This window comes from Delphinapterus leucas, chromosome 13 (assembly GCF_059928025.1).
Source record: "Delphinapterus leucas isolate spDelLeu-1000000601 "Yukka" chromosome 13, BTC_Dleu_Yukka2, whole genome shotgun sequence".
NCBI classification, from domain to species: Eukaryota; Metazoa; Chordata; class Mammalia; order Artiodactyla; family Monodontidae; genus Delphinapterus; species Delphinapterus leucas.
Genome location: NC_143141.1, coordinates 83,083,818 through 83,108,719, shown reverse-complemented (window position 1 = coordinate 83,108,719; position 24,902 = coordinate 83,083,818). Strand labels below are relative to the sequence as shown.

At 38.2% G+C, this 24,902-nt stretch overlaps 1 protein-coding gene across 5 annotated transcripts in view; it reads right to left on the bottom strand.

Moving 5' to 3' along the window:
* The window catches only part of NBAS (NBAS subunit of NRZ tethering complex), a 343,094-nt gene extending 318,569 nt beyond the window's left edge, over window positions 1-24,525 (bottom strand). For 4 of the 5 annotated variants that reach the window (XM_089923419.1, XM_089923421.1, XM_089923420.1 and 1 more), the window contains exons 1-7: window positions 24,362-24,525; window positions 22,972-23,026; window positions 21,370-21,406; window positions 18,530-18,607; window positions 18,129-18,176; window positions 13,556-13,599; window positions 435-568 (exon numbers count right to left, since the gene is read on the bottom strand). In XM_089923419.1, the coding sequence (XP_089779545.1) occupies window positions 435-568; window positions 13,556-13,599; window positions 18,129-18,176; window positions 18,530-18,607; window positions 21,370-21,406; window positions 22,972-23,026; window positions 24,362-24,478 (513 nt within the window). In that variant the 5' untranslated portion in view covers window positions 24,479-24,525. Of the gene's footprint in view, window positions 1-434; window positions 569-13,555; window positions 13,600-18,128; window positions 18,177-18,529; window positions 18,628-21,369; window positions 21,407-22,927; window positions 23,027-24,361 lie in introns of all 5 variants that reach the window. The other variant, XM_089923423.1, reaches the window with a different exon arrangement.
* Window positions 24,526-24,902: the final 377 nt, after the last annotated feature.

Below are 24,902 nucleotides of genomic sequence, written 5' to 3'. Positions count from 1 at the left end.
CAAAGTCATTAATAAAGTACAAAGCACTATACAAATATAAGTTATTACCACCATTAATTTTTTTCTCCACTCTCCATTTCAGTTTCTATCCCTTTAAGGTAACAAATTCTAACTCCTCCCAGGCCGGCTCTGTTGCAAAGGCCCACTGACTTCTTTCCTGCGCTGGAACTTTACAACAGCTTTCTGCACCTCGATTTAGTATTTACTTACTACCATCTTACAATAATGGTAGATTATGTCTGGACAGTGCATTACAAAATGCAAAGAATAAATACTTAACGTACAGATCTCTAACTAGATCTAAGTATCTTAAGTTCACAGCTTATTCTGATTTACATTTATAGCTCCTCTCTCATCACATTCATTCATTCAAGTACCTATACGTGAAAGGTAGTCAAAAAAAAAAATGTTTTCAGTTTAAGGGATGTACATACCGGGATTATAACAAAGAGTTCACTTCCCATGAGATCAAACACTCTCACAGTTCCCGTGCTTTCGGCATAGGCCAGCAGGGTGCAATCGTAACTCCATGCCACACATCTCCACTGGGGTTTTGGGTCTTTTGGAACTAGAATGAAAAGAAAAGTGCTTTTAACATTATGAAGATAGTTAACACCTATAGTTCCTGCAGCTAAAGAGAGTATTCAAGTATGACATCATTTCCTAAGGGTCTCTAAAACTCCTGTTCAGTAGAAAAGAACAGCTCCCAGAAAGCCACTTCAAGTAAGAGTGGAAAATGTAAACCGTGACAAGCCTTGCCCCACTTACTTAAGAAGCAAAGTCTACTGACACCAGTGGTCTGCTGAATGCTGAGCACGCCCTCATCTGGTAAAGGCTCAGGAATGACATACCTCAAAATACTTATGAAATTACGCGAGATCAAAAGCATAAAGATTAAGCAGGAGACTATTCCAGTCCAGTGAGTTAAGTTCCTCCAAAAGCAAAAAAAAAAAAAACAAAACTCAAAATGTCAACTGAGATCTTTTAGATATGTATTTCAAATATAGATTGTAAAGAAAAACAAAGTGGGATTATACTGACAGAATTAGAAAGGGAAAAGAATACATATGTATATTAGGCAACTGAATCAGGAACTGTTCTCAATCAATTACAAAATTATAAGATTTTGAGAATCAACACCTTAATAATACGACACCGGTATTTTCTTCTGTTCCGAATTTTTCAGTACAATAGAAAGGCTACCAGCTGCAAAAGAGAAAGGGGCTGTGAAACTCTAAACTGTTTTAAGTTTGTCTGACGTTTCTGATGTTTCCTTTGCTCCTGTTTCCCCTTATTAGAATCCCAGAACTGAAGAGCCAGGTAGGACCAGTGCCTTCCCTTTACCAGCAAAAATTCCAAATGATTAGGAGCCTCAAGGTGACACCAGGAGTCACAATCAGAACAAACCCAGAATGTAAGCATGCTGCCTTCCCGTGCAGTGTGCACTTCATTACAACACACGGCCCCTCAGTCAGAGCCTGGATTTAGCCTGAGGATTACTGACTCAGAAATGTTTCTGAAATTTATTGCCTTCTCTCTATTCCTCTGCTAATGTCGCAATTCAGGCTTTCATCATCTCTGGCTTACACTCTCATGACAGCCTCCTAACAGGTCTTCCCACTTTCAGGCTCTTCCCCTCTAATCCTTCCTCAATAGTACCCGAAGTTATCTTTATAAAAGAGAAAGATGAAGAGATCACATCTTTCCCCTGCTTTAAAATCCCTGATGTTTATCCATTTCCAAAAAATCAAGTCCAAACTCCTCCACATGCATAAAAGGCCCTTCACCAATGGTCCCACCAGAGCTTTCCAATTCACCTCCCCGCCCTTCCTCCATCATACACCTAATAACCCACCAATAACACAACCACCTGGCAAATAAACCATGCATACTCCAGTCTGTGTCTTTCATGCACATTGTTGCTTCTACCTAGAATGTTCATCTCCAATGCTACTCCGAGGGTACTTGCTTGTTAAACCATCTGTGGTAACAAACTGTCACCTCTTCCTTCTTTGACACTCTTCAGAACTGACTGCCCTCTTCTATGTGCCCCCAAATATACTGTACAGAAGTCTCTCATAGTACTTATCACATCAGACGATGGTGTTTACATGATTATTTCCCCCACAAGTCTCTGAGACAATGTCTTACTCAACACTGCCATCCCAGGACCTGGAACAGAAAGTGATTAACGTTTCACTAATGAGCAAAGCCCCAGCCTCTCAGAAAAATCTGTAGTAACGGGGTAAAGTAATGCTAAGGGTTTACCGTTCCTCAGGGACTAACAATTAAACGTGAATTATATAACTGAAGTCTTCTCTCCACCTAACAGAGGTACGGTAGAATTTAAACCCCCCTAATCTCTGCAATATATGTAAAATACGTTCTGTATATGGGGAAAGTATACCAGATGTCAACAAGTTTCTTCATTTTGACTATTTTTCAAAGGTAAAAAGCATGCCAAAAAAAGCCAAGAGAGGCCCCTGAACACAGGAGGGTCTAGGGAATTTTATTAAAGCCTAACGAAATACTGCATACACTTTGGAAAAGCAATTTTTTAAAGGTGGGAATAAAATGAAGAAAAAGATCAGTTCTCTGTCCTCAGCTTTAAAAGAACAATGAAACTTGGAAGTAAACTTAAGCACAAAATGATAAACAACAGAATACCTCAAGACCCACAAATACACAGATGCTACACAAACACCAGCAAGAGGACAATTTAATGTCCTGAAAAGTATTCACATTCTAAAGAAACACAGCAACATGTTTCCATTGTCTCTGTTTTACCTGCGATAACATCTTTCCTCTTCATTTTGACAGGAGGATAAACAGATTTATGTACTACCTTCCGTATCTGTCTGAAGTAAGTTCCACCTGAAGGGACTTTGTTTTTACTATTACTTCCAGTTATAACCAGCAGCTCCAGAAAACTCGGCATGTGTTTTGACCCAGATAAAGATATGTTTTCATTACAAGAGAAGATTTCACATAACAATGTGAAAGGAAAGACATTATCATCAGATTTTTCCAGCACCCTGTGTGGTTTTGGAGAGGAACGAACAGGACAGATTTGTACAAAGCCAGTGTCAATGGAGTTTTCTGAAAAGTATTCAAATGGGCTGATGATAAAGTTAACCAGCAGTGTGACAACTGCCACGTTGCTGGTGAAACCGTTTACAGCCGCGCTCATCCTGCACTGGCTGCGGCCCCTTCAACCTGCCCCACTGCCGAGCTTGCTTGCACCTCAGAGCTCCTGTCAGTGCTGTCTGCTCTGCCTGGAATACTCTTCCCCGAACCGGTCCCTGGCTCCTTTCCATCTTTCACGTCTCAATTTAAATCTTGCTTGCTTAGGCAGTGTGCTCCGACCACCCTGTCTAAGCAGCCTCGAGGCTCCGTTGTTCTTCTCCATTCGAATGATTTCATGCCCTTCACAGCTCTTATCCCAAATCAGTATATATTTGTCTACTTTTTATTGTCTGCCTTATGCGTTAAACTATAAATTCCAAAATGTCAGGTGCTGTGTCCGTATTGTTCATAACTTTATCACCAGCATTTCGTGCTCGGCTGGGACACAACAGCACTCAAGTGCTAAAGGAGCACACTTCAATCCAGTGCTCATGTACCCAAATTAGAACTGGAAAAGGGAAAAAATTACAAAGAAGGAACACCGGGTTTTATTCTCAGTGCTGCCATAAAACAGCTGGGTGTGACCATGGGACGATCACCAAGGGTTCAATGAACACTCTCTCCCAAACATTCTTTGACTTTTACATCAAGAACCAGTGAGTAAGAGCAAACTAGTGGCGCTAAAAGCCATGGAGAGGAGCTAAATATTTAAATGTTTGAAATTAAAGTGTTAGTAGAAGATATGAGAAAATTTTTACAATCCTAGAATAAGAAAGGTGAAAGCATACAAAACTTGGAAGCTATAAAGGAAAAAAAAGTGACAAATGCAGTTACCAAAAAAAAAAAAAATGCTCCATGGAAAAAGAAGACACTATAACACATTTGAAAGACAAATGGATTGGGAAAAATATCTGCGACATATATGACAAAGGGTAACTTTCATACTATATAGAAATAATAAGGAAATAGTCAAGTAAGAAAATAGTCAATAAGGAAAAGTCAGATAATCCAAGAGGAATATAGCCAAAAGGATATGATCTAACAATTCACAAAAAAAAAAAAAACAGCAACTTAACACATGCCCTACCATTTAACTAAACATAGGCAAATTGGAAATGAGATGCTTTTTTCCCTCTGCCAAACCTGATGAATATTTTAGAAATAGGTAACATATGGTGCTGACAATGGAGAGAAGAAATAGCTTTATAATCATACCTTTTACATAGTTGTATAATAAGTATAACTTTCAGGAAGGAAATACGGCAGTAGCTACATTTTGTATGCTACACCCATGGACAAACAGATGTCTTTTCCAGTGCTGTTAGAGGGGGAAAGGGACAAAGAGGGGAAGAGAAAGAATAAAACAAGCCACCGTACACAATCTAAATTTCTACTAAGAGGGGAACAGATAAATAAAACGTGGTTCACATTCTCACAATGGAATGCTGTGGCTTCATTTAAAAGACTGGATTACACCTGTGCACTGGGTGGGAAAGACATCATCAATACAGTAAGTGTGGGAGCAAGATGAAGAACAAAATACATAAGATGATCTTGTTTTTTTACCTAAAGAAAGTCAATCCATCTATGTACAGGTTCATATAAGCAAAGAAGGCTTTATATTAAACCATTAATATGTTTCTATGAAGAATGCAAATTGAGAAGATAAAACGATCTATTTGTTACTTCTGCATTGTTTGAATTTGTTCAAAGTATGTACTGCTTTTGTAATTAAAAGAAAAAAAAAACCCAGAGTAACTACTTTCAGACTAGGCTGCCCACCACAGCCTAAAACAAGAGACTAAGTTAGGAAATTTCATTTGAATTTTAAATAATGTCCATAAATTTTGCAAATGTGATGAAATCTATGAATCCACTGATCTTAAGGCTCAATAAACCTAAAGCGGGAAAACTAGAAAAAAATCAAGTCCCATGAGAGCCAAATTCCTGAAATCAATGAAAAAGAGAAAATCTTAGAAGCAGCTAGAAAAAAAAAGACACACTACCTACAGAAACAATAACAGCAATGACTGCTGCTTTCTCATCAAAACAATGCAATGATATCTTTAAACAGCTGAAAGAAAAAAAAAGGTCAACCTGGAATTCTATATCCAGAGAAAATAGTTTACAAAAATGAAAGCAAAAATCAAAGATGGTTTCAGACCAACAATAAGAGAATTTATCAACAGACCTGCATTACAAGAAATATTAAATAATTTCTTCAAGTTGAAGGAAAACACTATCAAATGGAAACGTTTACAGAAAGAAAAAGTTGAAAAATAACTGAAATGGAAAACAGAAGGAAAAATAAAAGATTTACCCTTGTTTTTTAATTCCTTAAAAAGTTACTGGACAAAAATAATAATATAAATATATATTGTGGCAGTTTAGCATTTATAAAAAGTTTGACAACAGTACAAAGGAGTAGGAGGGAATGGATATACACTGTGTAATAAAATAATTTTTAAATGCACATTGTAAACCCCAGAACAAATGCTAAAAGGAAACAGAAAAGAGATAGGACAAATAGAAAAATAAGAAGGTAAAACCTAACCAGTCCAATAATTGCATTAACTGTAAACGTTCTATTAATCTCCAAAATATACAAGCAGCTCATGCAGCTTAATATCAAAAAAAAACCCAATCCAAAAATGGGCAGAAGACCTAAATAGACATTTCTCCAAAGAAGATACACAGACTGCCAGCAAACATATGAAAGGATGCTCAACATCACTAATCATTAGAGAAATGCAAATCAAAACTACAATGAGGTATCACCTCACACCAGTCAGAATGGCCATCATCAAAAAATCTACAAACAATAAACGCTGGAGAAGGTGTGGAGAAAAGGGAACCCACTTGCACTGTTGGTGGGAATGTAAATTGATACAGCCACTATGGAGAACAATATGGAGGTTCCTTAAAAAACTAAAAATAGAACTATCATACAACCCAGCAATCCCACTACTGGGCGTATACCCTGAGAAAACCATAATTCAAAAGGAGTCACGTACCACGATGTTCATTGCAGCTCTATTTACAATAGCCTAAGTGTCCATCGACAGATGAATGGATAAAGATGGGGCACATATATACAGTGGAATGTTATTCAGCCATAAAGAGAAATGAAACTGAGTTTTTTGTAGTGAGGTGGATGGACCTAGAGACTGTCATACAGAGTGAAGTAAGTCAGAAAGAGAAAAACAAATATCGTATGCTAACACATATATATGGAATCTTAAAAAAAAAATGGTCTGAAGAACCTAGGGGCAGGACAGGAATAAAGATGCAGGTGTAGAGAATGGACTTGAGGACACGGGGAGAGGGAAGGGTAAGCTGGGATGAAGTGAGAGAGTGGCATGGACATATACACACTACCAAATGTAAAATACATAGCTAGTGGGAAGCAGGTGCATAGCACAGGGAGATCAGCTCGGGGCTTTGTGACCACCTAGAGGGGTGGGATAGGGAGGGTGGGAGGGAGATGCAAGAGGGAGGAGATATGGGGATATATGTATATGTATAGCTGAGTCACTTTGTTATAAAGCAGAAACTAACACACCATTGTAAAGCAATTATACTCCAATCAAGATGTTTTAAAAAAATGTAAATGTTCTAAACATTACAATTAAATGACAGAAATTGTCACACTGAAAAAAAAGCATGACAAATTATATGCTTTCTATAAGAGATGTACATTTAATACAGATAAATGAAAAAGAAGAGAAAAAATATGTCATGCAAATGCTAATCATAAAAAAGCTAGAGCGACTGTAATAATATTAGACAAAATAGAATCCAGGACAAGAAGTATTACTGGAGATAGAAAAGGACATTCCATCACAGTAAAGGAGCCATTTCATCAAGAAGACAAAATAATACGTGTAGGCACCTATAAACTAGAACCCCTAAATACATAAAGACTGATAGAACGGGTAAAATAAAATACACAATTATATTTGGAAATGTCAACCCTCCTCTCTCAGGAAATGACAGAACAACTAGACAGAAAATCAGCATATATAAAAATGTGAACAGCTCTAACCCAACTCAATGTAATTAACATTTGTAAACCACGATACCTAAAAACTGCACCATATGCAAGAATCAAATTCTTTTGAAGACAGACCATATGCTGGGCCATAAATCAACTCTCAATAACTTCAAAAGGTTAAAATCATATTGAATATGTTCTCTGGCCACAACAGAATTAGATATCAATAACAAAACTGCTTATATTACAACAAGCTTAAATGCTTACAGAAGAAAAAAGGTTTAAAGTCAGTGATATAAATTTCCATATTCCATCTAGACAAATATAAGCAAATTAAATCTAGTAGGCAGAAGAAAGGAAATAATACAGATAAAAGCAAAAATCAAAAGAAAACAACAGAAAAAGAAATCAAAAGCTATTTTTATTGAATATTAATAAACTGATAAAACTCTGGCCTGACTGATCAAGAGAAAAGAAAGAGAACACAAATTACCAATATCAAGAACAAAAGAGGGACATCACTACAGGTCTGACAGACAATAAAAGGATACTAAGGAAGTACTACAAACAACTTTAAGCCAATATATGCTAAAATTTAGGGGAAAATTCCATTAAAAAAACTGGAACCGAAAGAAGATGAAATTGAAATTTTAAAAAGCTTTATATCTATTTTAAAATTTTAATTAGGAATTAAAAACCTACTCACAAAACTCCAAGTTTCACTGGTGAATTTTATCAAACAATTAAGAAATAATTCCAATTTTACACAAACTCTTGCATAAAACAAAAAAAGAAGGAACACTTGTCAACTCATTATTTTGAGACCAGCGCTACTCTAATACCAAACCAGAAAAACATTACCAAAAAAAAAAAAAAAATCTATAAACCAATAGCTCCATGAACATAGATGTAATTAATAATCTGCTACCTATGTTACACACAATTATCTGCACAAAGGCCTAACGATGGTTCTACCTTGCTTGTGAAATCAAGTATAACACTGAGATACTTACTCCTCAGAGATCAAATTTATAGGCACTTTCTGGATAATTTGGATGATTGGGAGACCTACATCTTAACACTCAGGAAGTTATCCAGTAAAAAAAGATCAAAAAAGATACTTCGGAAAGTTCGTCTTTAACTTCAACCTAAAAGACTTAACAATCTATCTTTAAGTGAAGAAAGCAGATTATAAAACATTTTACTTTCACAGAGCATATCTATAGTAACAAGCACTTACAGAAAAATGTCTGAAAGAACAGATCACGGAATGTTAATAGTACTTATCTCTGGATAGTATGCTTATTTTTATTTTCTACTTTTGCTCATTCTTAGTTTCTAAAATTTTTGCTGAGAATGTACATTATTTTTTCAACAGGAAAAAAATTTATTAAAAGTTATGAAAAGAAATAGGGCTTCCCTGGTGGCGCAGTGGTTGAGAGTCCGCCTGCCGATGCAGGGGATGCGGGTTCGTGCCCCAGTCCGGGAAGATCCCACATGCCGCGGAGCGGCTGGGCCCGTCAGCCATGGCCGCTGAGCCTGCGCGTCCGGAGCCTGTGCTCCGCAACGAGAGGCCACAAGAGTGAGAGGCCCGCGTACCACAAAAAAAAAAAAAAAGAAAAAAGTTATGAAAAGAAATAGTTACCATATAACCTGAGGCTCCTGAATCACAGTTCAAGAATGAAATGTTTCATTTCAAAATCTGGGTGCTTCAAACAGTCTGTGCTTCCCAACCTTTTTCATGTCAAGACACACGTAGAATATCACGTTTGTATGGCACCTATGGGTAAATTGATGAGGTTGCTGGAAACTGGAGGCAACCAGCCTGAGCTCACGCTGTCAGAGGGCCACCGGGCCACTGGAGGGCTGATAGGACCTCAGCCCACCTACACTAGGCAAGCTGCTGCTCAGCATTAGGAAGCTCTGGTTTATGGTATCTCAAAATCAGAAATATGAGGAAAATCTCCTGATTAACATAGTACAGCTCTGAAGATGTCTAATTTCATGTGCTATTTTTAGGTCACTATTCAAGATAGAAAGAGAAGACTGAATTACTATTTATGGCCTGGCAAACATAGCCAACAAGTTGCAATCCACATTTAAATATCCTCAAACAGCATATACTTTATGAAACAATAACTGAAAAATACCAAAGTGGAACCAAACAGCTCCTATTTCAGTTTGCAGACTACGATATGTAGTTTCAAAAACGCATTAACAACCATCCGGCTCCTTCTCTCCAGGCATACACAGGAAATATCATTTGGCATATGAGTTATTCCCATAAAGATGAGTTAGATAATAAGCAAATGATCACTACCTCACATTACATGAAATGGAAAGAAGCCATTAATGCACATCGAAGTCATAAATCCACACATTCAGAAGCCAACAAAATAAAACATTAGTTCTCAAAGCATTATTACCTCACTCATGCTGCCACATTAACTGTACACAGTAAAAGCTCTAACAAATATTACAATTTGTGTAAAATACAGAAGGGTTAATCTTCCCAATTTCATGTTAACTTACAGATTTCTCAGTTTACTTACTGATTCAGAGTAGGGTCTAATGTCAAAGCTCAAAGGGGCTGTCTGTCTGAATCACTCCAACATTCTGAGCACCACTTCTCAGAAGCCCACTGCAGGCTCCCCGAGCCCTCACCCAACAAAAGGGACGCACTGGGAGAAAAGGCAATTGAATACCCCCAAATTATTCTTCTCGGAACTTCTTGATCCTTATACATTATTTAAGCCAAGCCTGGTCCACTTTAATAAGTGCTGGTGAAAAAACTATAGGAAGCAAATTCAGAAAATGCTAAAGCCCCAAGGTTTAGAAATTCACAAAAACTACTCCCCCTTCAATTTACTTTCAAAAAGATACTAAGCAAATACGGCTTCCTACCTACCCTTATTGTTCTAATTGTGGTATGTATACACACTTGCATACAACAGGAATAAAAAACAAGAATATCATGACAATTACCCATAAACTTATATATGTCTATATATATATACAAAATACATACATATATATGTATTATATATATATATATACTCATACATACACACACACTCATGAACTTACAAAATTAACTCAAAAGAAACAAGCAAATACACTTTTTCACAGATTCATTCATAAAAATCTTTTTAATAGTTCCCAACTACCATTATCCACTTGATATGGTCAAAAACTGTGTGCCTTCTATGTGCCAGACACCATGCTAGGCACTAAGAATGCGGAAAAAAAAAAAAAAGTTGAGTAAGGCAGAAGCCCTGCCTTCAATCTAATTAGGAATCAAACAAGCAAGTCAACAATTTAAAAAGGAAAAAGATTAGGCTAAGTGAAATGACATAGGTACAAAAAGTCCTACAGAAACATTAAGAAAAATGCACAAATCATGAGGAAGAGGGCAAGAAAAAAAAGGTTTCCAAAAAAAGCTGATGCTTCAACTAAAACATGCAGAACTAATTAATTAAATATAAAGGTGGGAGCTTCTAGGCTAAAGGAACCATCTGTACCAAGGCATGAAAAATACAATGGGGATGGAAAACTGCAAGCTACTTTATACTAGATCACAGGACGTATGGCAGGGGTATCTTACAGGACAGACACAGGCTGACTCGTGTCCTGAACTAGAAAATATGAACTGCGTTCTATAGTCAAGAGTGAACAATTGAAAGATTTTAGGCAGAATAACAGTACTAGTAACAGTAATAATAGCTTAATGCCTCCTAAGTACTTAGTATGTCAGACATTATGCCAAGAGCTTTATATATATTAGCTCACATCATTTTTCCACAACCCATTCTATAGGATTTTGCCTGTATTACAGATAATTGAGGCTCATAGAGGTAAAGTAACTTGTCCAAGGTTAATATTTAGGAAGCAGTGGAGCCAGACTTGAAGGGTAATCTTGAGAGAATTCTCAATGAAGAATGATCAATTTGACAAGCAGGGTAACGTATTGATAAGTGAAGGGCATATAGAAGAAAACCCTGTCAGGAGACTGTTGTAAGAAACCAAGTAAAAAAAAATGTTAAGAGCCTGAACCAGGGCTGTGATGGCTGAAGTGCACAAGCAGGAAGCAAGAGCCATTTAAACAGATTCCCAGGACGTGGTGAAGTTAAGAAAAGGTGAGGCTTCTCCACTGTGTCACTCAGTGTAAGTGCAAAGAATTATTTCTCTCTCTCTCCCCTGATGGACTATAAACCCTTAAGTCTAGGTAACCTATGTCTTATTCCTCATTGTAAACAGATTGCCTAGCATAATAGTGTCTGGCATATGGTGGCAACTAAATAAATATTTGTCAAAGTAAGAAAGAAGGGAGAGAAGGAAAAAGAAGAGAAACTGTCTAGATTTTTGGCTTGGTACAGATAATGGTACCACTGACCAGAGTACTGAGGGAACAGGGTTCTCCAAGTAACAGAACAGAAGGAACAGATTTTAAGAAGGGGAGGTAAATTTATATAAGTATGTAGGAAATTTCACATTTGCTTTTAAGTGACAATATACACTATACGTAAAGCTAACTCCATAAGAACTCTATTACTAGTTTATCCACTAGTATACGTGGAATTGTATAAGAATAACGATTCTGACATACTAATAGAATTAATATCACCACTTATATGGGACTGAAAACATTTTAAAAATATTTGATTTTTAATCTTCTGAACACATCTGGACAGCTGAGAATGAGAAAAATGAGAAGGAAACTGGCCCTAGGCCACTAATGTTGCATTTGACCAGGAACTTAAGACCAACCAGCCAGGGAGAATCCTCTGTCTTACCATCATTTTGTAGATTTCAAAGCTACCAATGCCTCCCTTCTCCTTGCTCTTTCACTGTTGATTATTTATTCTACCCTAATGCTGCTTTAAGATAAAATATGTATACTATGTGCTTCCAAGTAAATGAGGAAAGGTCCATGGAAAGCACTAAATGCAGCGCCTGGCACACAGGAAGGACATGACAAGTGGTTGTGTCATCACCACAATGACTATGATTATCATCATGATGATTCCTACAACTACTCCACTGTTAAAGTAACACAAGGTCAGACAAATGGAACTGGAGGTCCTGTAAATAAAACATAAGTAATGGATGCATTTACCTAACAGTACCCACTTAATTGTTTCCCTCCCATATGGTTCTCCTACCTTTTCATACACGGCTCCCACAGATCAACACACTCCCCCCTCTTCTCCTACCTTCTACTCATTCTTAAGGCTGCTTTCCAAAAGTCACTTTTTCTCAACAGTCTCATCTCACACCCCTGGTTAAACTCTCACTCTGCCCTGTATTTCCCTCATCAGATTTATCAAAGTCTACATGCCTACATAGTTGAGGGTCTACATGCCTCGTGAGGTAAGTGGCCATGCCTTTTTGCTCACAATCATACCCCTAGGACCCAGGAAAATGGTTCACATACATAAATGATACTCAGTAAATTTTTGCTGAATCGTATATCAAACAATGATCAAATCCAAGATTACTTTTACTAGTCTATAACTGACCAACTCCTAACATATCTACAAATTATTTTCTGCACTGAATTCAAAATACAAATACTTTATCCCAAAACTGGCTTAGACTTTTGTAAAACAGTTTCAATTTCAAATCTCTCCAAAATTCAGATCTTAAAGCAAAACATTTACAGAACAGAAATCAGTTAAGATGCTTTAAAATTATTTTAATAAAGTCATAATAATCCTTGTCAATAAACAGTATCTATTCTGACTTTTAAGAAATATTAACTGCTGGGACTTCCCTGATGACTCAGAGGTTGAGAATCCGCCTGCCGATGCAGGGGACATGGGTTCAATCCCTGGTCCGGGAGGATCCCACACACCGTGGAGCAACTAAACCCGTGTGCCACAACTACTGAGCCTGCGCTCTGGAGCCCACAAGCCACAACTACTGAAGCCCACACACCACAACTACTGAGTCCATGTGCTGCAACTACTGAAGCCCGCACGCCTAGAACCCATGCTCTGCAACAAGAGAACCCACCACAAGAAGCCCGGGCACCACAACAAAGAGTAGCCCCCGCGCAACGCAACTAGAGAAAGCCCACGTGCAGCAACAAAGACCCAACGCAGCCAAAATAAATAAATAGATAGATAAATAAATAAATGAGGGTTTTTGTTTTTTTTTTTTTTTGCGGTACGCGGGCTTCTCACTGTTGTGGCCTCTCCCGTTGTGGAGCACAGGCTCCGGATGCGCAGGCTCAGCGGCCATGGCTCACGGGCCCAGCCGCTCCGCGGCATGTGGGATCTTCCTGGACCGGGGCACGAACCTGCGTCCCCTGCATCGGCAGGCAGACTCTCAACCACTGCGCCACCAGGGAAGCCCAATAAATGAGTTTAAAAAAAAAAATTAACTGCTGCAGATTTGAATTTTTCATTTTTTGACTATTTTGGAAACTCTTACCTTGACATTTCCCAATAATAGATGTAAAATCATCTTTTGCAGACCTGCAAAATATATGTAAAATTAAGACAACAGTTTTGCCATAACAACACTACTGTGTAGTACTATAAGACGTCACAAACACTAACAGACCAGACAACTTCTCTAGACAACACTAAATCATTCCTTCTCTCATATGGATGGTTTTGTGCCTCAAGTAAGACCCTTTCATTGGTGACAATGTTTTCTTCCAACCTTCTTATTTCACTAGGAACATAGCTACATTAGGAATCTAGTGATACAAGCATAACTGATTTTAAGCACAGTCTTTTAATACAATAGAGATGCCTGGACCCTATCGGCAAAGGCTCTGATGCAGTAAATCCGGGACGGGGCCCAGAGGCACAAATATTTTTTTAAAGCTGCACAGATTGATCCTGGTTAAGAACCACTGGTCTGTACCATATTGCAGAGTTTAATCACTTAGGGAGAAAAGTCTTGTTTTAACAAGTCAAATAGCTTTAACAAGTGACCATATTTATATTAGCGACCTACTTAATATCTGTGATATTGAAATATATACTAAAGTATTCTAATTATTGTATCTTCAAAAATGAAAACTGGTAAACCTTCTAGAAAAGAATTTAGTAATAATTATCCAAAACTTTAATGTCCATAGTATTTGATGTAGCAATTTAAGTTCTACAAAGTTATCCCTAGGAAGTAATTACAGATACACACAGATATCAAGGCAACTAATGCAGCCTAAGTTATGAAAGAGAAAAACACAGCCAGTATGAAGAGATTAATTATTAGATTTTGCTATATATAATCAATGAAATATTATGCTATTACGATACGTGACATGGAAAGATGCTGACAATATCTTAATTTTCAAAAGTTATCAAGAAAAAGGTATCAAATAGAATGTAGAGCATCATCTACATATATATACGTAGTATATATCTATATATATATATTTTTTTTACACACACAGAAAAGTGTCAGAGAACATACACCAAAATGCTGACAGTAGACAACTTTGGACAGTAAAATTTGCTGTTCTTCTTTATAATTACTTAACTGTATTTTCTAATATTTGTAAAATAACTAAGCATTACCTTTAAAACAAACTTTACAGACTCTTTAAGATTTTTAGCCATTTATTAAAATATTATAACAAAATCCAGTTAGAAATATGGAAATAAATTTCCTCAAGAAATTGGACTATTAGGCCTCTATGTGGGCTAGAGCAGAAAGGACATGATCTCTGAAGTGAACTTGACCTGATTTCAGCTCTCTTGTGTAACCTGGACAAAATATTCAACATGATTTCATTTTCCTTTCAATAACACAGGATAAGTAACAGCAACTTCACAGCTTTGGGAAAAGATTAAATGAGACATTACATATAAATTAGCATGAACTAGACCAAAGTAAATGTTCATTACTTTCATCCTTAATATAATCACAAATAATAGTTTGCTCTTTTTGCTGGAAAAGGGGAGGGAGGGAGGGAGACATAAATTTGTTTTGTCGAAATTTCACAGAATGTATTCACTTAAGATAGATGAGCAAACTGGGGGGAAGGAGGTGCCTTCTTTATAAGAGTCCCCTATTTTAATGCTTTTTGTTGTATTCTGTGATGGTTTCTAATTAGTTCCCATATTTGTAACATATTACTTCACTATCTAGGAATAAAAGAAACATATATTAACCACTGATAATCCATAACCACCACCAAATTACAAATTAAAGTAGCAATTCACAAGTCATTTTTCACCCATGTGAGCGCCACACAAGCAGGCTATGTGTGCCATATTAGAGCAAGCTATTAGAGTCATTTGCCACTCACTACAGAACTAAAGTTGGGGAACAGCAGCTCTAGTCCTATCCTGCAAAAGGCAGAGCTGTTTCCTAAACTAAAGTGTGTTTCAGCTTTGCATGTTTTCCACAAAAACCATTTCACATTTATAACTGCTTCCTAACATTGAATAATAACCCCAGATACTGTAATTATCTTTCATTTTCTAGTCCAATCAACAAATATTTACTGAATACTGGGTGCCCACTACTATTACTTCTGGAGCCAACTTGGATTGTATGTGCTCTTCACTGTGGTAGAGAAGACACATACAGAGAAGAGAGAACAAACGTCTTAAATATTATTCAGGCACAGCCACTATTCATAGCATTGACTTTGGGGATCTACCTTGCCCTTTTTCTTTGCTCACCATCCCACATCTTTGCTCAAAGACACTTCCTTTCAGGTTACTGCAAAGTAAGTGTGGGGGTCTATTTTCAACAAAATCAACTGAGTGCCAACTCCGAGTAAGTCGGCAGGCTTGCCCTGTAATGCCCTCCCAGCATCCGCTTCCCCGTCCCACTTGCAAACACACCACTTACTCATTAAACATAAACTAAGCACCTATTACATCCAAGGAAATATACAAATGCTAGGAAAAAAGGACAGCCCATGCCTCCCAGGAACACACAGTATAATGGAGCTGTAGACTTCAAATCCCATCCCTTGAGTTTCAAGCAAATGGCACCCCTGGAGCTGTGCAAAGCAATGACCCTAAATATACCGGGGGAAATCCACATATAAGCATATGGGCATAGATGGCTAAAAGACATGATCAAAAGGTAGTATAGATGTGTAGATAAGGGCATGAACAATGAAGCTACGATGGCTGATTTCAAATCCTTGGGCAAGCTATTTAACCACATTGTGCCAGATTCCTTATTTCTGAAATAGGGAATAGTTACACCTACCTCACTGGCCTTCTGCAAGGGTTGAGTTACACACGGAACACACAACGGTCGATGTTAAAAAAAACAACGAACACAGTGGTGCCCAACATTGTTAGCATTACCTTATCATTAAGTATAATAAATGTGTTAATTATTATAGCAACATAAAGGATCAGCACCTAACCAATGAGGGGAAGGGGGATCCACTGGGAATGAGTTCCTGTAAGGCTTCCTGAGAGAGCTGACTCTTCACCATACCAGAGTCTTTGAATATAATAAGTTACAAAGCTTTTTTGCAAACTACAGACCAGATGAGTAAGACCTTGATGAGCGTCACTTCTGTTGCCCAGAAATCTTCCCTCACCACTTAATCTCAAATGCATGAGTGAATTCCTAAAGAGCTGGATATATGTGTAAGTTTTATAGATATAATTTTACACGCTAGCAATCCAGTAGCAAATGCTCTTATAAAAGCAAACAATTATTTTTGCTTTCCCTCACAGTCTTTATTAACAAGTTCCAGAAACCCTTTGTCAAACTCTCCTTCACAAGCCTAAATATCAATCCCATCCCCACATGCATATTCCAACCTTAACACCTAAAATCATTCCATTAATGTTCTCATTTCATGGGAAGAAGATGGAAATTTTGATTACTATCTGCTGTTCATAAAGAAGTCACAGATGAGCACGTTTCTCCAAAAAAACAAACACGTGACATCACTGCAGCAAATGGAGTAGGAAATGCTAGCCCATTTCTATGAACAGTATCAGTTCAAACACTGTGCCACCTGATGCTCACTTGTTGCTCTTAGAGAAAAGGGCCCCTGCCTATTAAAGCCATGCCAGATGAAGAAATGAAGTTCTGGAAGGCTGTCATTGTTGCCAATCATTTCTATCCTGACAGTCTTAAGAAGGATTACGTAGCCTCCCAATCTGAAGTCGGTGCCCCAATGGGGGCAAACCCTCTTGTCTACTCTCCCAAAAGTTGAGGGGTCCAGTTCCATTTGGATAAATGGAAAAAGAAATTTCACAAGCAGAAAAGCTAAAACCAGTGTGCTAACAACTGAATGCTCATTAATACTAGCTTTACTCAATAATAAAGTAGTAGAAAAAACTTTTGACCGGTATCTAGGCAACCTGAAATTTCCGCCTCAGTGCTTATCTTTTGAGACTCAAGAGTTAGGGCTTCCCTAAAGAAAGGAGTAGCCCCCACTTTCAGAGATGCAACACATTTGGCTTCCTGCTGATAATTTCCCAGAAAATCAACTAGTTTTCCTAAATTAGTTGCTATTGTTGCTATTCCTTTCACAACTGATATACTACTTAAAAATGAAGTACATGGAAAGCCCAGCTTAGAGACTTCTTCTACATGTGTGTAATGCCACTGATGTCTCAAGAGGACAGAGAGTATCACTGGTCTCCAGTAACATGAAGCCTTAGTGTTTTGCAAACCCAGATTCCATCTACAGCTTTCTGCCAACAAGTAAAGCAACCTCTATTTTTTGTATACCTTCCTGAGCATCTGCTTAGCTGTCTTAGTTAGCAGTAACTGGTCGAGCAAGAGTGATTTTCAGAGCTCTGGAAGATACGCCTTTGTCTACTGAGAAAGTAAAATTTCTCAGGAGACAGCAGAGTGACCTGGGGAAGTAGAAGCCATACTCTGAGAAAGCATCCTTCATCCTTCAATTGGCACAAGTTGGTGCCTGACACCTTACAAAATTACGTGAGTTACTAATAAAATTCCTTTAAGCATACCCCCTTTAAAAATCTTAGTTCTCATAAATTAGGTAAAACTTTTCTCAAGGGAAATTTTGAATATGAACAATAGTAACAGTTACCTGATCTCCACACACTGATCTTGAACAGCAGCCAAAAGCTTCCCATTGCTTTCATGGGAGAGAAAGAGAAACAAATTCCTATGTGAGTGTTTGCAGCCGTCTTCACCACAGATGGAATCATTTTAAGAAATTAAAATCATTTTCAAATTTGTTCATATCTTTAATTATCCAACTTTTTGACTTTATAATTAGATGAGTATATAGATACAAAAAGCAAACAAAATAATTCAGTACAGTTGAATTAACACTTTTAAACAATACTAATCATATGGGGCACAGGGAATTTATATACAACAAAAATCGAGACTGCAAGCCGTAAGGACCCCAAAGTTAAGATCCATGATGGAATTTACATGGTTGCCCAGGCAGAGGAACATTATGTGAATTTTATGCATTCTTACCTTGCAAGTACCGAATGCCAGTTCACCTGTTTATTAACCAAACGAACCAGTCCCTCAGGGAGCAGAAAAGGTGCAGGGCTGAAACCACAACACATCAGCTAACGTAACATCTAATCACGGAAACCACGTACAAGTAGGTAAACATTATAAATAACATATAGATCTATGGCAAGCGATAAGGATTTTTTTCCATTAAAATATAAAAACTGAATACTGGCAGACCCAAAACCAAAACTTACTAATTGGACATCTGAAACTTGACCACATACGTTTCTCTATTTCCCAAAAAACCTGGTGATGTGTTCGATGAAATAAATTTTGTATTTTTTCTAAGGAGAAGATACTGAGGGTGCCAGTAACATAGCAGAATGAGCTTATAAGAAACCCCTCCTTGGGAGGGAGGGAGATGCAAGAGATATGGGAACATATGTATAACTGATTCACTTTGTTATAAAGCAGAAACTAACACACCATTGTAAAGCAACTATACTCCAGTAAAGATATTAAAAAAAAAATTCTAAGAAATGTTTGACATCTTTGCAAAAAAGAAAAGAAAAAAAAAACAAGAAACCCCTCCTGCAATGCACACCTAGAAATTCTGGCTCAACTCTAACGAAAACATATTCTAATGTACAGCTAAACTCACAAGAAAGAAATCTCCAAGAACTACAAATGCAAAGAGAACTGAAAGTCAGGATTGGGTACAGGACAAAGAGAGAAACAGAACTCAAAATGAGAGTTAACACCTGGGAGAGGAAATGAGCTGTGGGCCACAGGAAGGACAGCAGCTGGAGGTGAGACTCCTGCAAAGGCCAGGACTCTCAAATGGCAGTGCTACCAGAGAAGGGAGAACTAGACAAACGTCACCACAGGCCCAGGGAGACCTTCCAGAATCTCATCTCCACCTGGAATTCTGGTCTGTGGGGGGATGGGAATGAAACCTATGAAAAAATCAAAACCCCAAGCTTTTACTGAATGCAAGACTGGACTGCGATTTCACTTTACTCACGTGACACAAGATGCCCAGGCATAAGCTCACGATAGCATCATTCACAAAATATATAAGGAAATGATCCACCATACGTGAATCAGGAGATAAATTAGAGGATTAACACATGAAGAAATCAAGAAAATAGGTGGAAAAGAAGCAGAAAGAAAATAATTTGACTGGGGGGGGTGGGGACAGGAAAATGAAAAAAAATAATAAAAACACAAAATAGGATAAAAAATATTAGTAATTTACATTCAGTATATTCATGTTCATTTTTAAAACATAAAATATTTAATGCCATCAGATAGTTACAGAAATAATAAAGATGAAACATGCAGGTGAATGATACAATCAACATGAGAATGATAACTCCCTCTGGAGGGGAAGGGTGGGGAAAGGTTGGGCAGAGTGTGGGGAGAGGACTTGAGCTGTAACATCTTGCATACAAAGAAAAACAGGGCTATCTGAAGCAAACACGGCAGAACAGCAACAACTGCTTTAATTCAGATGTGGACAGAAATCGTAACAGGTTTATTATATTATTGTCTATAATTCTCAGTCTGTTTATAGTATTTCATGATTGAAAGAAAAAAACTTGAAAAGAAAAAGCCTCTTGAAAGCAATATTGGCCCCGAAAACTTTTAGGTACAATTACCATAAACTCAAGAGCAAAAAACTCAACTACCAAAAAAAAAAAAAAAAAAACTCAACTACAAGCTTTTTGAAAGAAACATACCACAGGGAAGACGAGATAATCACCTCATGGTGTGCTCACTGATGGTCTGTACACTGATCAACGTGGCCAATGCAAGGAAAGGGACTTCTTGGGAGAAACATACCTCCTGATGCCTGATCTTAAGGTGTTTACACATTGGGCAAGGCTTGTATCAGAGGGAGCACTTGGAAGTCCTCCTTCTTAACAAATAACAAAAGGACTTACTGTCAAGGAGTGACCCAAACAGACGCATCTTCTGCCATCCCTTTCCACGGGTGCTCAGCACTAGCAAGTGTAGCCCGGTGACACCAGGAAAAACAGCCTACCTCTTACACTCCCCTCCCCCCCTCTACCCTCTCCCTCACTCAGTTCTCTATCACACCCCACACCCCCAAAAATAAGATAAAATTCAGTAAGAAATTTAATTTATGCACACACACACACACACACACACACACACACACACACACAGTAAAAGCAGAAAAGCACTGGAGCTAACCTCAGAGAAGAGCCAAAGGTCCCTTTTATAGAACTAGAACTCTATTATCTCTGGAGCTTTTAAGATTAGATGTCCTTGAGTAAAAGGCAATCTGTGGTAAATAATTCTATAAAACAATTCCTACACATGCATCTTGGTCAGAATAATCATTTCACTGTTCCTTTTAAAGGTGAATATTAGCGCCAGGCCTAAAAACACACTTAACCTTCAAAAGACTTAAGAAGTTCCCAAGAACTGAAACCTAAAGAACCTTCTCTGATGCATAGCAACTGAATGAATATTAACCACAAGAGTCGATATAACAATAAGAACAAAAAGGTTTTTAAAAAGATACACAAGCACAGATCCGTCATGTGGGCATTCAAGAGAAGGCTGGGAACACTGAGAGAAAGGAGAAATTGCTATGAGATATTCCTAATAATGACTAAGGGATCAGAAAGTCCCCTACTTTTACGGAGAGATCTTGTCAGGGTAGGCCAAATGTTCGAAAGGTCTATCTTATAAATTGGGTTCACCTGAATGTCAGTGTCCATATCACAATCTGGGATTCAATTCTGAAAACTTAAATCATAAATACAAATAATATTGTTTGTATTTGCTGTTCATACTGTTTCTCTGAAGAATTCATGACTCACCTGTACCAGATATATTGGCTTAAAAATAATAAACGATCTGTAATAAAAAGAAACAGCAAAGCCAAATATGAATGAGCTATACTTTAGGAATCATTTTCAATTTTAGATTTATTGATAATAAACCTGAAATATACTGTAGACTGAGTCATCACAAAACAAAACAAAACATGGAGAATACAGCTCTTGACAAGAATAAATATAATCTAATATACACTATAACTTTTACATCATATATTGATTTATATTAAGTCCCAAGTTTGTGTTATTCAAAGAACTTTGAAGTATTTCCTAATAGTACAACAAGTAAAAGTGGTTTGAGATGCTAAATTTCTCCTAACAGGCTTTAATAAAACCATGGAGTAGAAGTCATAGTAATCACCCATTAAAACCTAAGTATTTGTATAAAGGTTAAGATACCATTTTACACTTTACAGCAAAGACTTAAAAAATAATAATATTGCCTAAAATGAGGAAGTCCATGGGAAACAAAATCTCTAACACACTATGGACAAGCAATGTTTTATATGATTCCATTTAAAATGTAATCATGTGTGAACCTGTGTACATGGTTATGTATGTATCAATAGCAAAAGGTCTGAAGGATAAGAGATTATCTCCAGGTGGTAAAATGAGGAATTATTTATTCTAATTTGTGGTTGTCTATATTCTCTAAACTTTGTACATTACTTGTGTACATTTCCTAAATTTTTAAAATTTCACATTTGTGATAATGAAAATTGAACATGCTAGTACTTCTTGTAACAGAAGATAAAACTATTTTATCTTTATCAGAAGATAAAATTAGAGTTAATTTCAAGTACTCAACTCCTTTGAAACTGAACCTTCTCTTTATAAGTAGCTGAAATTCCCCAGTATAATAAGGATGGGCTTTGGATCCAGAAAGAAATGTAGTCAATCCAAATGCATGACCTTGGGCAAGTTTCCTCATCTAAAAACATAAATTGCTAACACACCTACCTTGTTGGTCTGGTAAAGGATTGCATCAATAAATACACATAAAGCCCTCGTAACACCAGCTTAATCGGCTAGTGCTCAATACTTTCTCAGATCTCGTGAGCTCATACATAAAGTCTGTCGGGAGTTAAACATTCGCCCTGGTTAATCAAATTTGTAATTTGAGTAACTCTAAACAGATGTATCTGAAACATCATGTAAAACACTTAAAACGGTCTGTCACTCTCTTTTCACCGTCGATGTCCGTAGATTCTCTGAGTGGGTTTGATTTTCTTCATTTCTTCCAGAACACATCCATAATGGTTAAACTCAGGCCATACTTTAAGCCGCATTAAAAATGTATGTGTGTAAACATATGCATACATATGTATATATACACACATATGTATATTTATAGACATATCATATATATCATATATGTATATATGCATTTTTTATAAAATAAACCTTACATAACATTTATGCTATTCATTTTTAATCAGGCTCTACATTAAAACTCAGAAGAACACATTTCAAATCCCTAAACTTCCTAAAACAGCAGTTATGAATAGAAAAAAATAAGAATGAGAAAAAAATTATCGGCTAACTGTATCATTATATGTAGAAAAATAAATATGCTATACTTACCCCTAATTGCTTTTGTGATGATAAAGGATGCACCATGTTTCCGGTTGCCTCTAGGCTGCAAATGGAAAAACAAACACATTTGAGAATTTTCTAGTAATACTTATACAATAAGTTATATTTCTTTGCTAATACTCAGAGTACTGGGTACAAGTTACCAGTATTTAAAAACTACTTATAGGGGCTTCCCTGGTGGTCCAGTGGGTAAGACTCCGCGCTCTCAATGCAGGGGACCCAGGTTCGATCCCTGGTCGACCGCATGCATGCTGCACCTAACAGTCTGCATGCCACAACTAATACCTGGCACAGCCTAAATAAATAAATTTTAAAAAAAACAAACTACTTACAGATAGAAACAAAGAGAAGCAGGAGAATGAGTACTTTCTCCAGTAAAGAAACTCAGAAAAGACGTTGTAAATAAGAATTCATATGGGCTGGGCTCCATGATCTTTAGAGAAAGTCCTTTCCGATCTTCCTGCATGTTCTGAGCCAAAAGCAGTGACTGGCACACGTTAGGGACTCATAAAATAGCTGTTGAATAAATGTGGATTCCTGGTTCTTACTCTTCATTCTGTGCCTGGGAGGTCCTCTCTACGAAACTAATAACTCCAAGGTCCAGATTACCAATCTCTACGACCCCTTTTTAACAGAGAGCCCAAAGCCGGGTCCGTAGCTCATAAATCTTCACTCCCCAAGGCATTTTGCTCACACCGCTATTACAGCGCATATTACGGTAGGCGATGAAAAACGTTTACTCCACTGTCTTCCCTCTAGACTGCAAATACCACGAAAGCTATTCACCTCTGTAAGCCCAGCGCCTGGCACAGTGTGTGGAACACGGACGAACACACACATACACTCATTAAATGCTTATATACTGAAATACACAAGACCCGGCGCAATTCAGGCCCAAGTAGGAGCAAAGGTTTGATGCCGCGCTCCACGACAGCCCAGCAGATGCTGAGATGGACTGTAGTGTCCTGGAAAATCCTCCCACTTCAGACGAGGATCAGCCTTGCCCAGCCCTAGCCGGCCCGCGGGAAGGGACCACCAAGAGTCTAGATATGAGAAGGACCCTCGAATCCAACGCTGTGCCTCCCCTCCAAGTAGGAGCAGTGAAACAAAACCAGCGTGGGGAGGTACATGCCTCAGGGACCGAGGTTCCGCCCCCCGACATCCTAATTTGGAGCCCAGGAGGAATCCCAGGAAATTCCACTTGGGGGACCCAGACCCTCGCTAGCCCACGGTACCGTTGCCAGGGCGACCGCATAAGCGGCGGAGTCCTGCTCCCCCGCCCACCCAGCTCCACTCTCCTACGTGGTTACTGCAACGTGGCTCTGCCGGGTCAGCGCCCGCACCAAGCTGGCCTCAGCCCTGGAGGGGCCTGGTTCACCTGTACTTCTGTCTCCGGGGGCCACTCGGTATTGACCAACAGGTCATAGAGAATCGTCTCCTCCTCGCCCTCCGCAGTGCCTGGATTCACAGCGGCCGCTGACTCGGAGGCCGCCATGTTTGACCGGACCAGAGCAGCTGAGGGCGGGCCCAGAGCAGCTGAGGGCGGGCCCCTACGGCATCCCGCAAGGGACAAGCTTCCCTGGCCGCTCCGCTTTTGGTTCACGGGGAAGGGGGTGGAGTTAACAGGGCGTGGAAAGGAAATGCTGGGTTAACCCTTGTGTGAATAGGTGGGACAATGCCTATTAATTGTCTGGGCTACTACTTAGGTCCTCGTCCCGGGTCACTCCCTGTTTATTAATTGCGTGAGGTCAGCCAAGTCTGAACCTCTCCTATCCAGTCAGCTTCTATAAAACAAAAGTGATAGACCATATCCCTGACATCTAGCATTTATGTATTCGTTGCCTACAGATAGAAAGAGGGCAAACAGCGGTTTTTAAATAAACACCAAAAAGTTTTCCAGTGCAACAGGCTGAACTAAT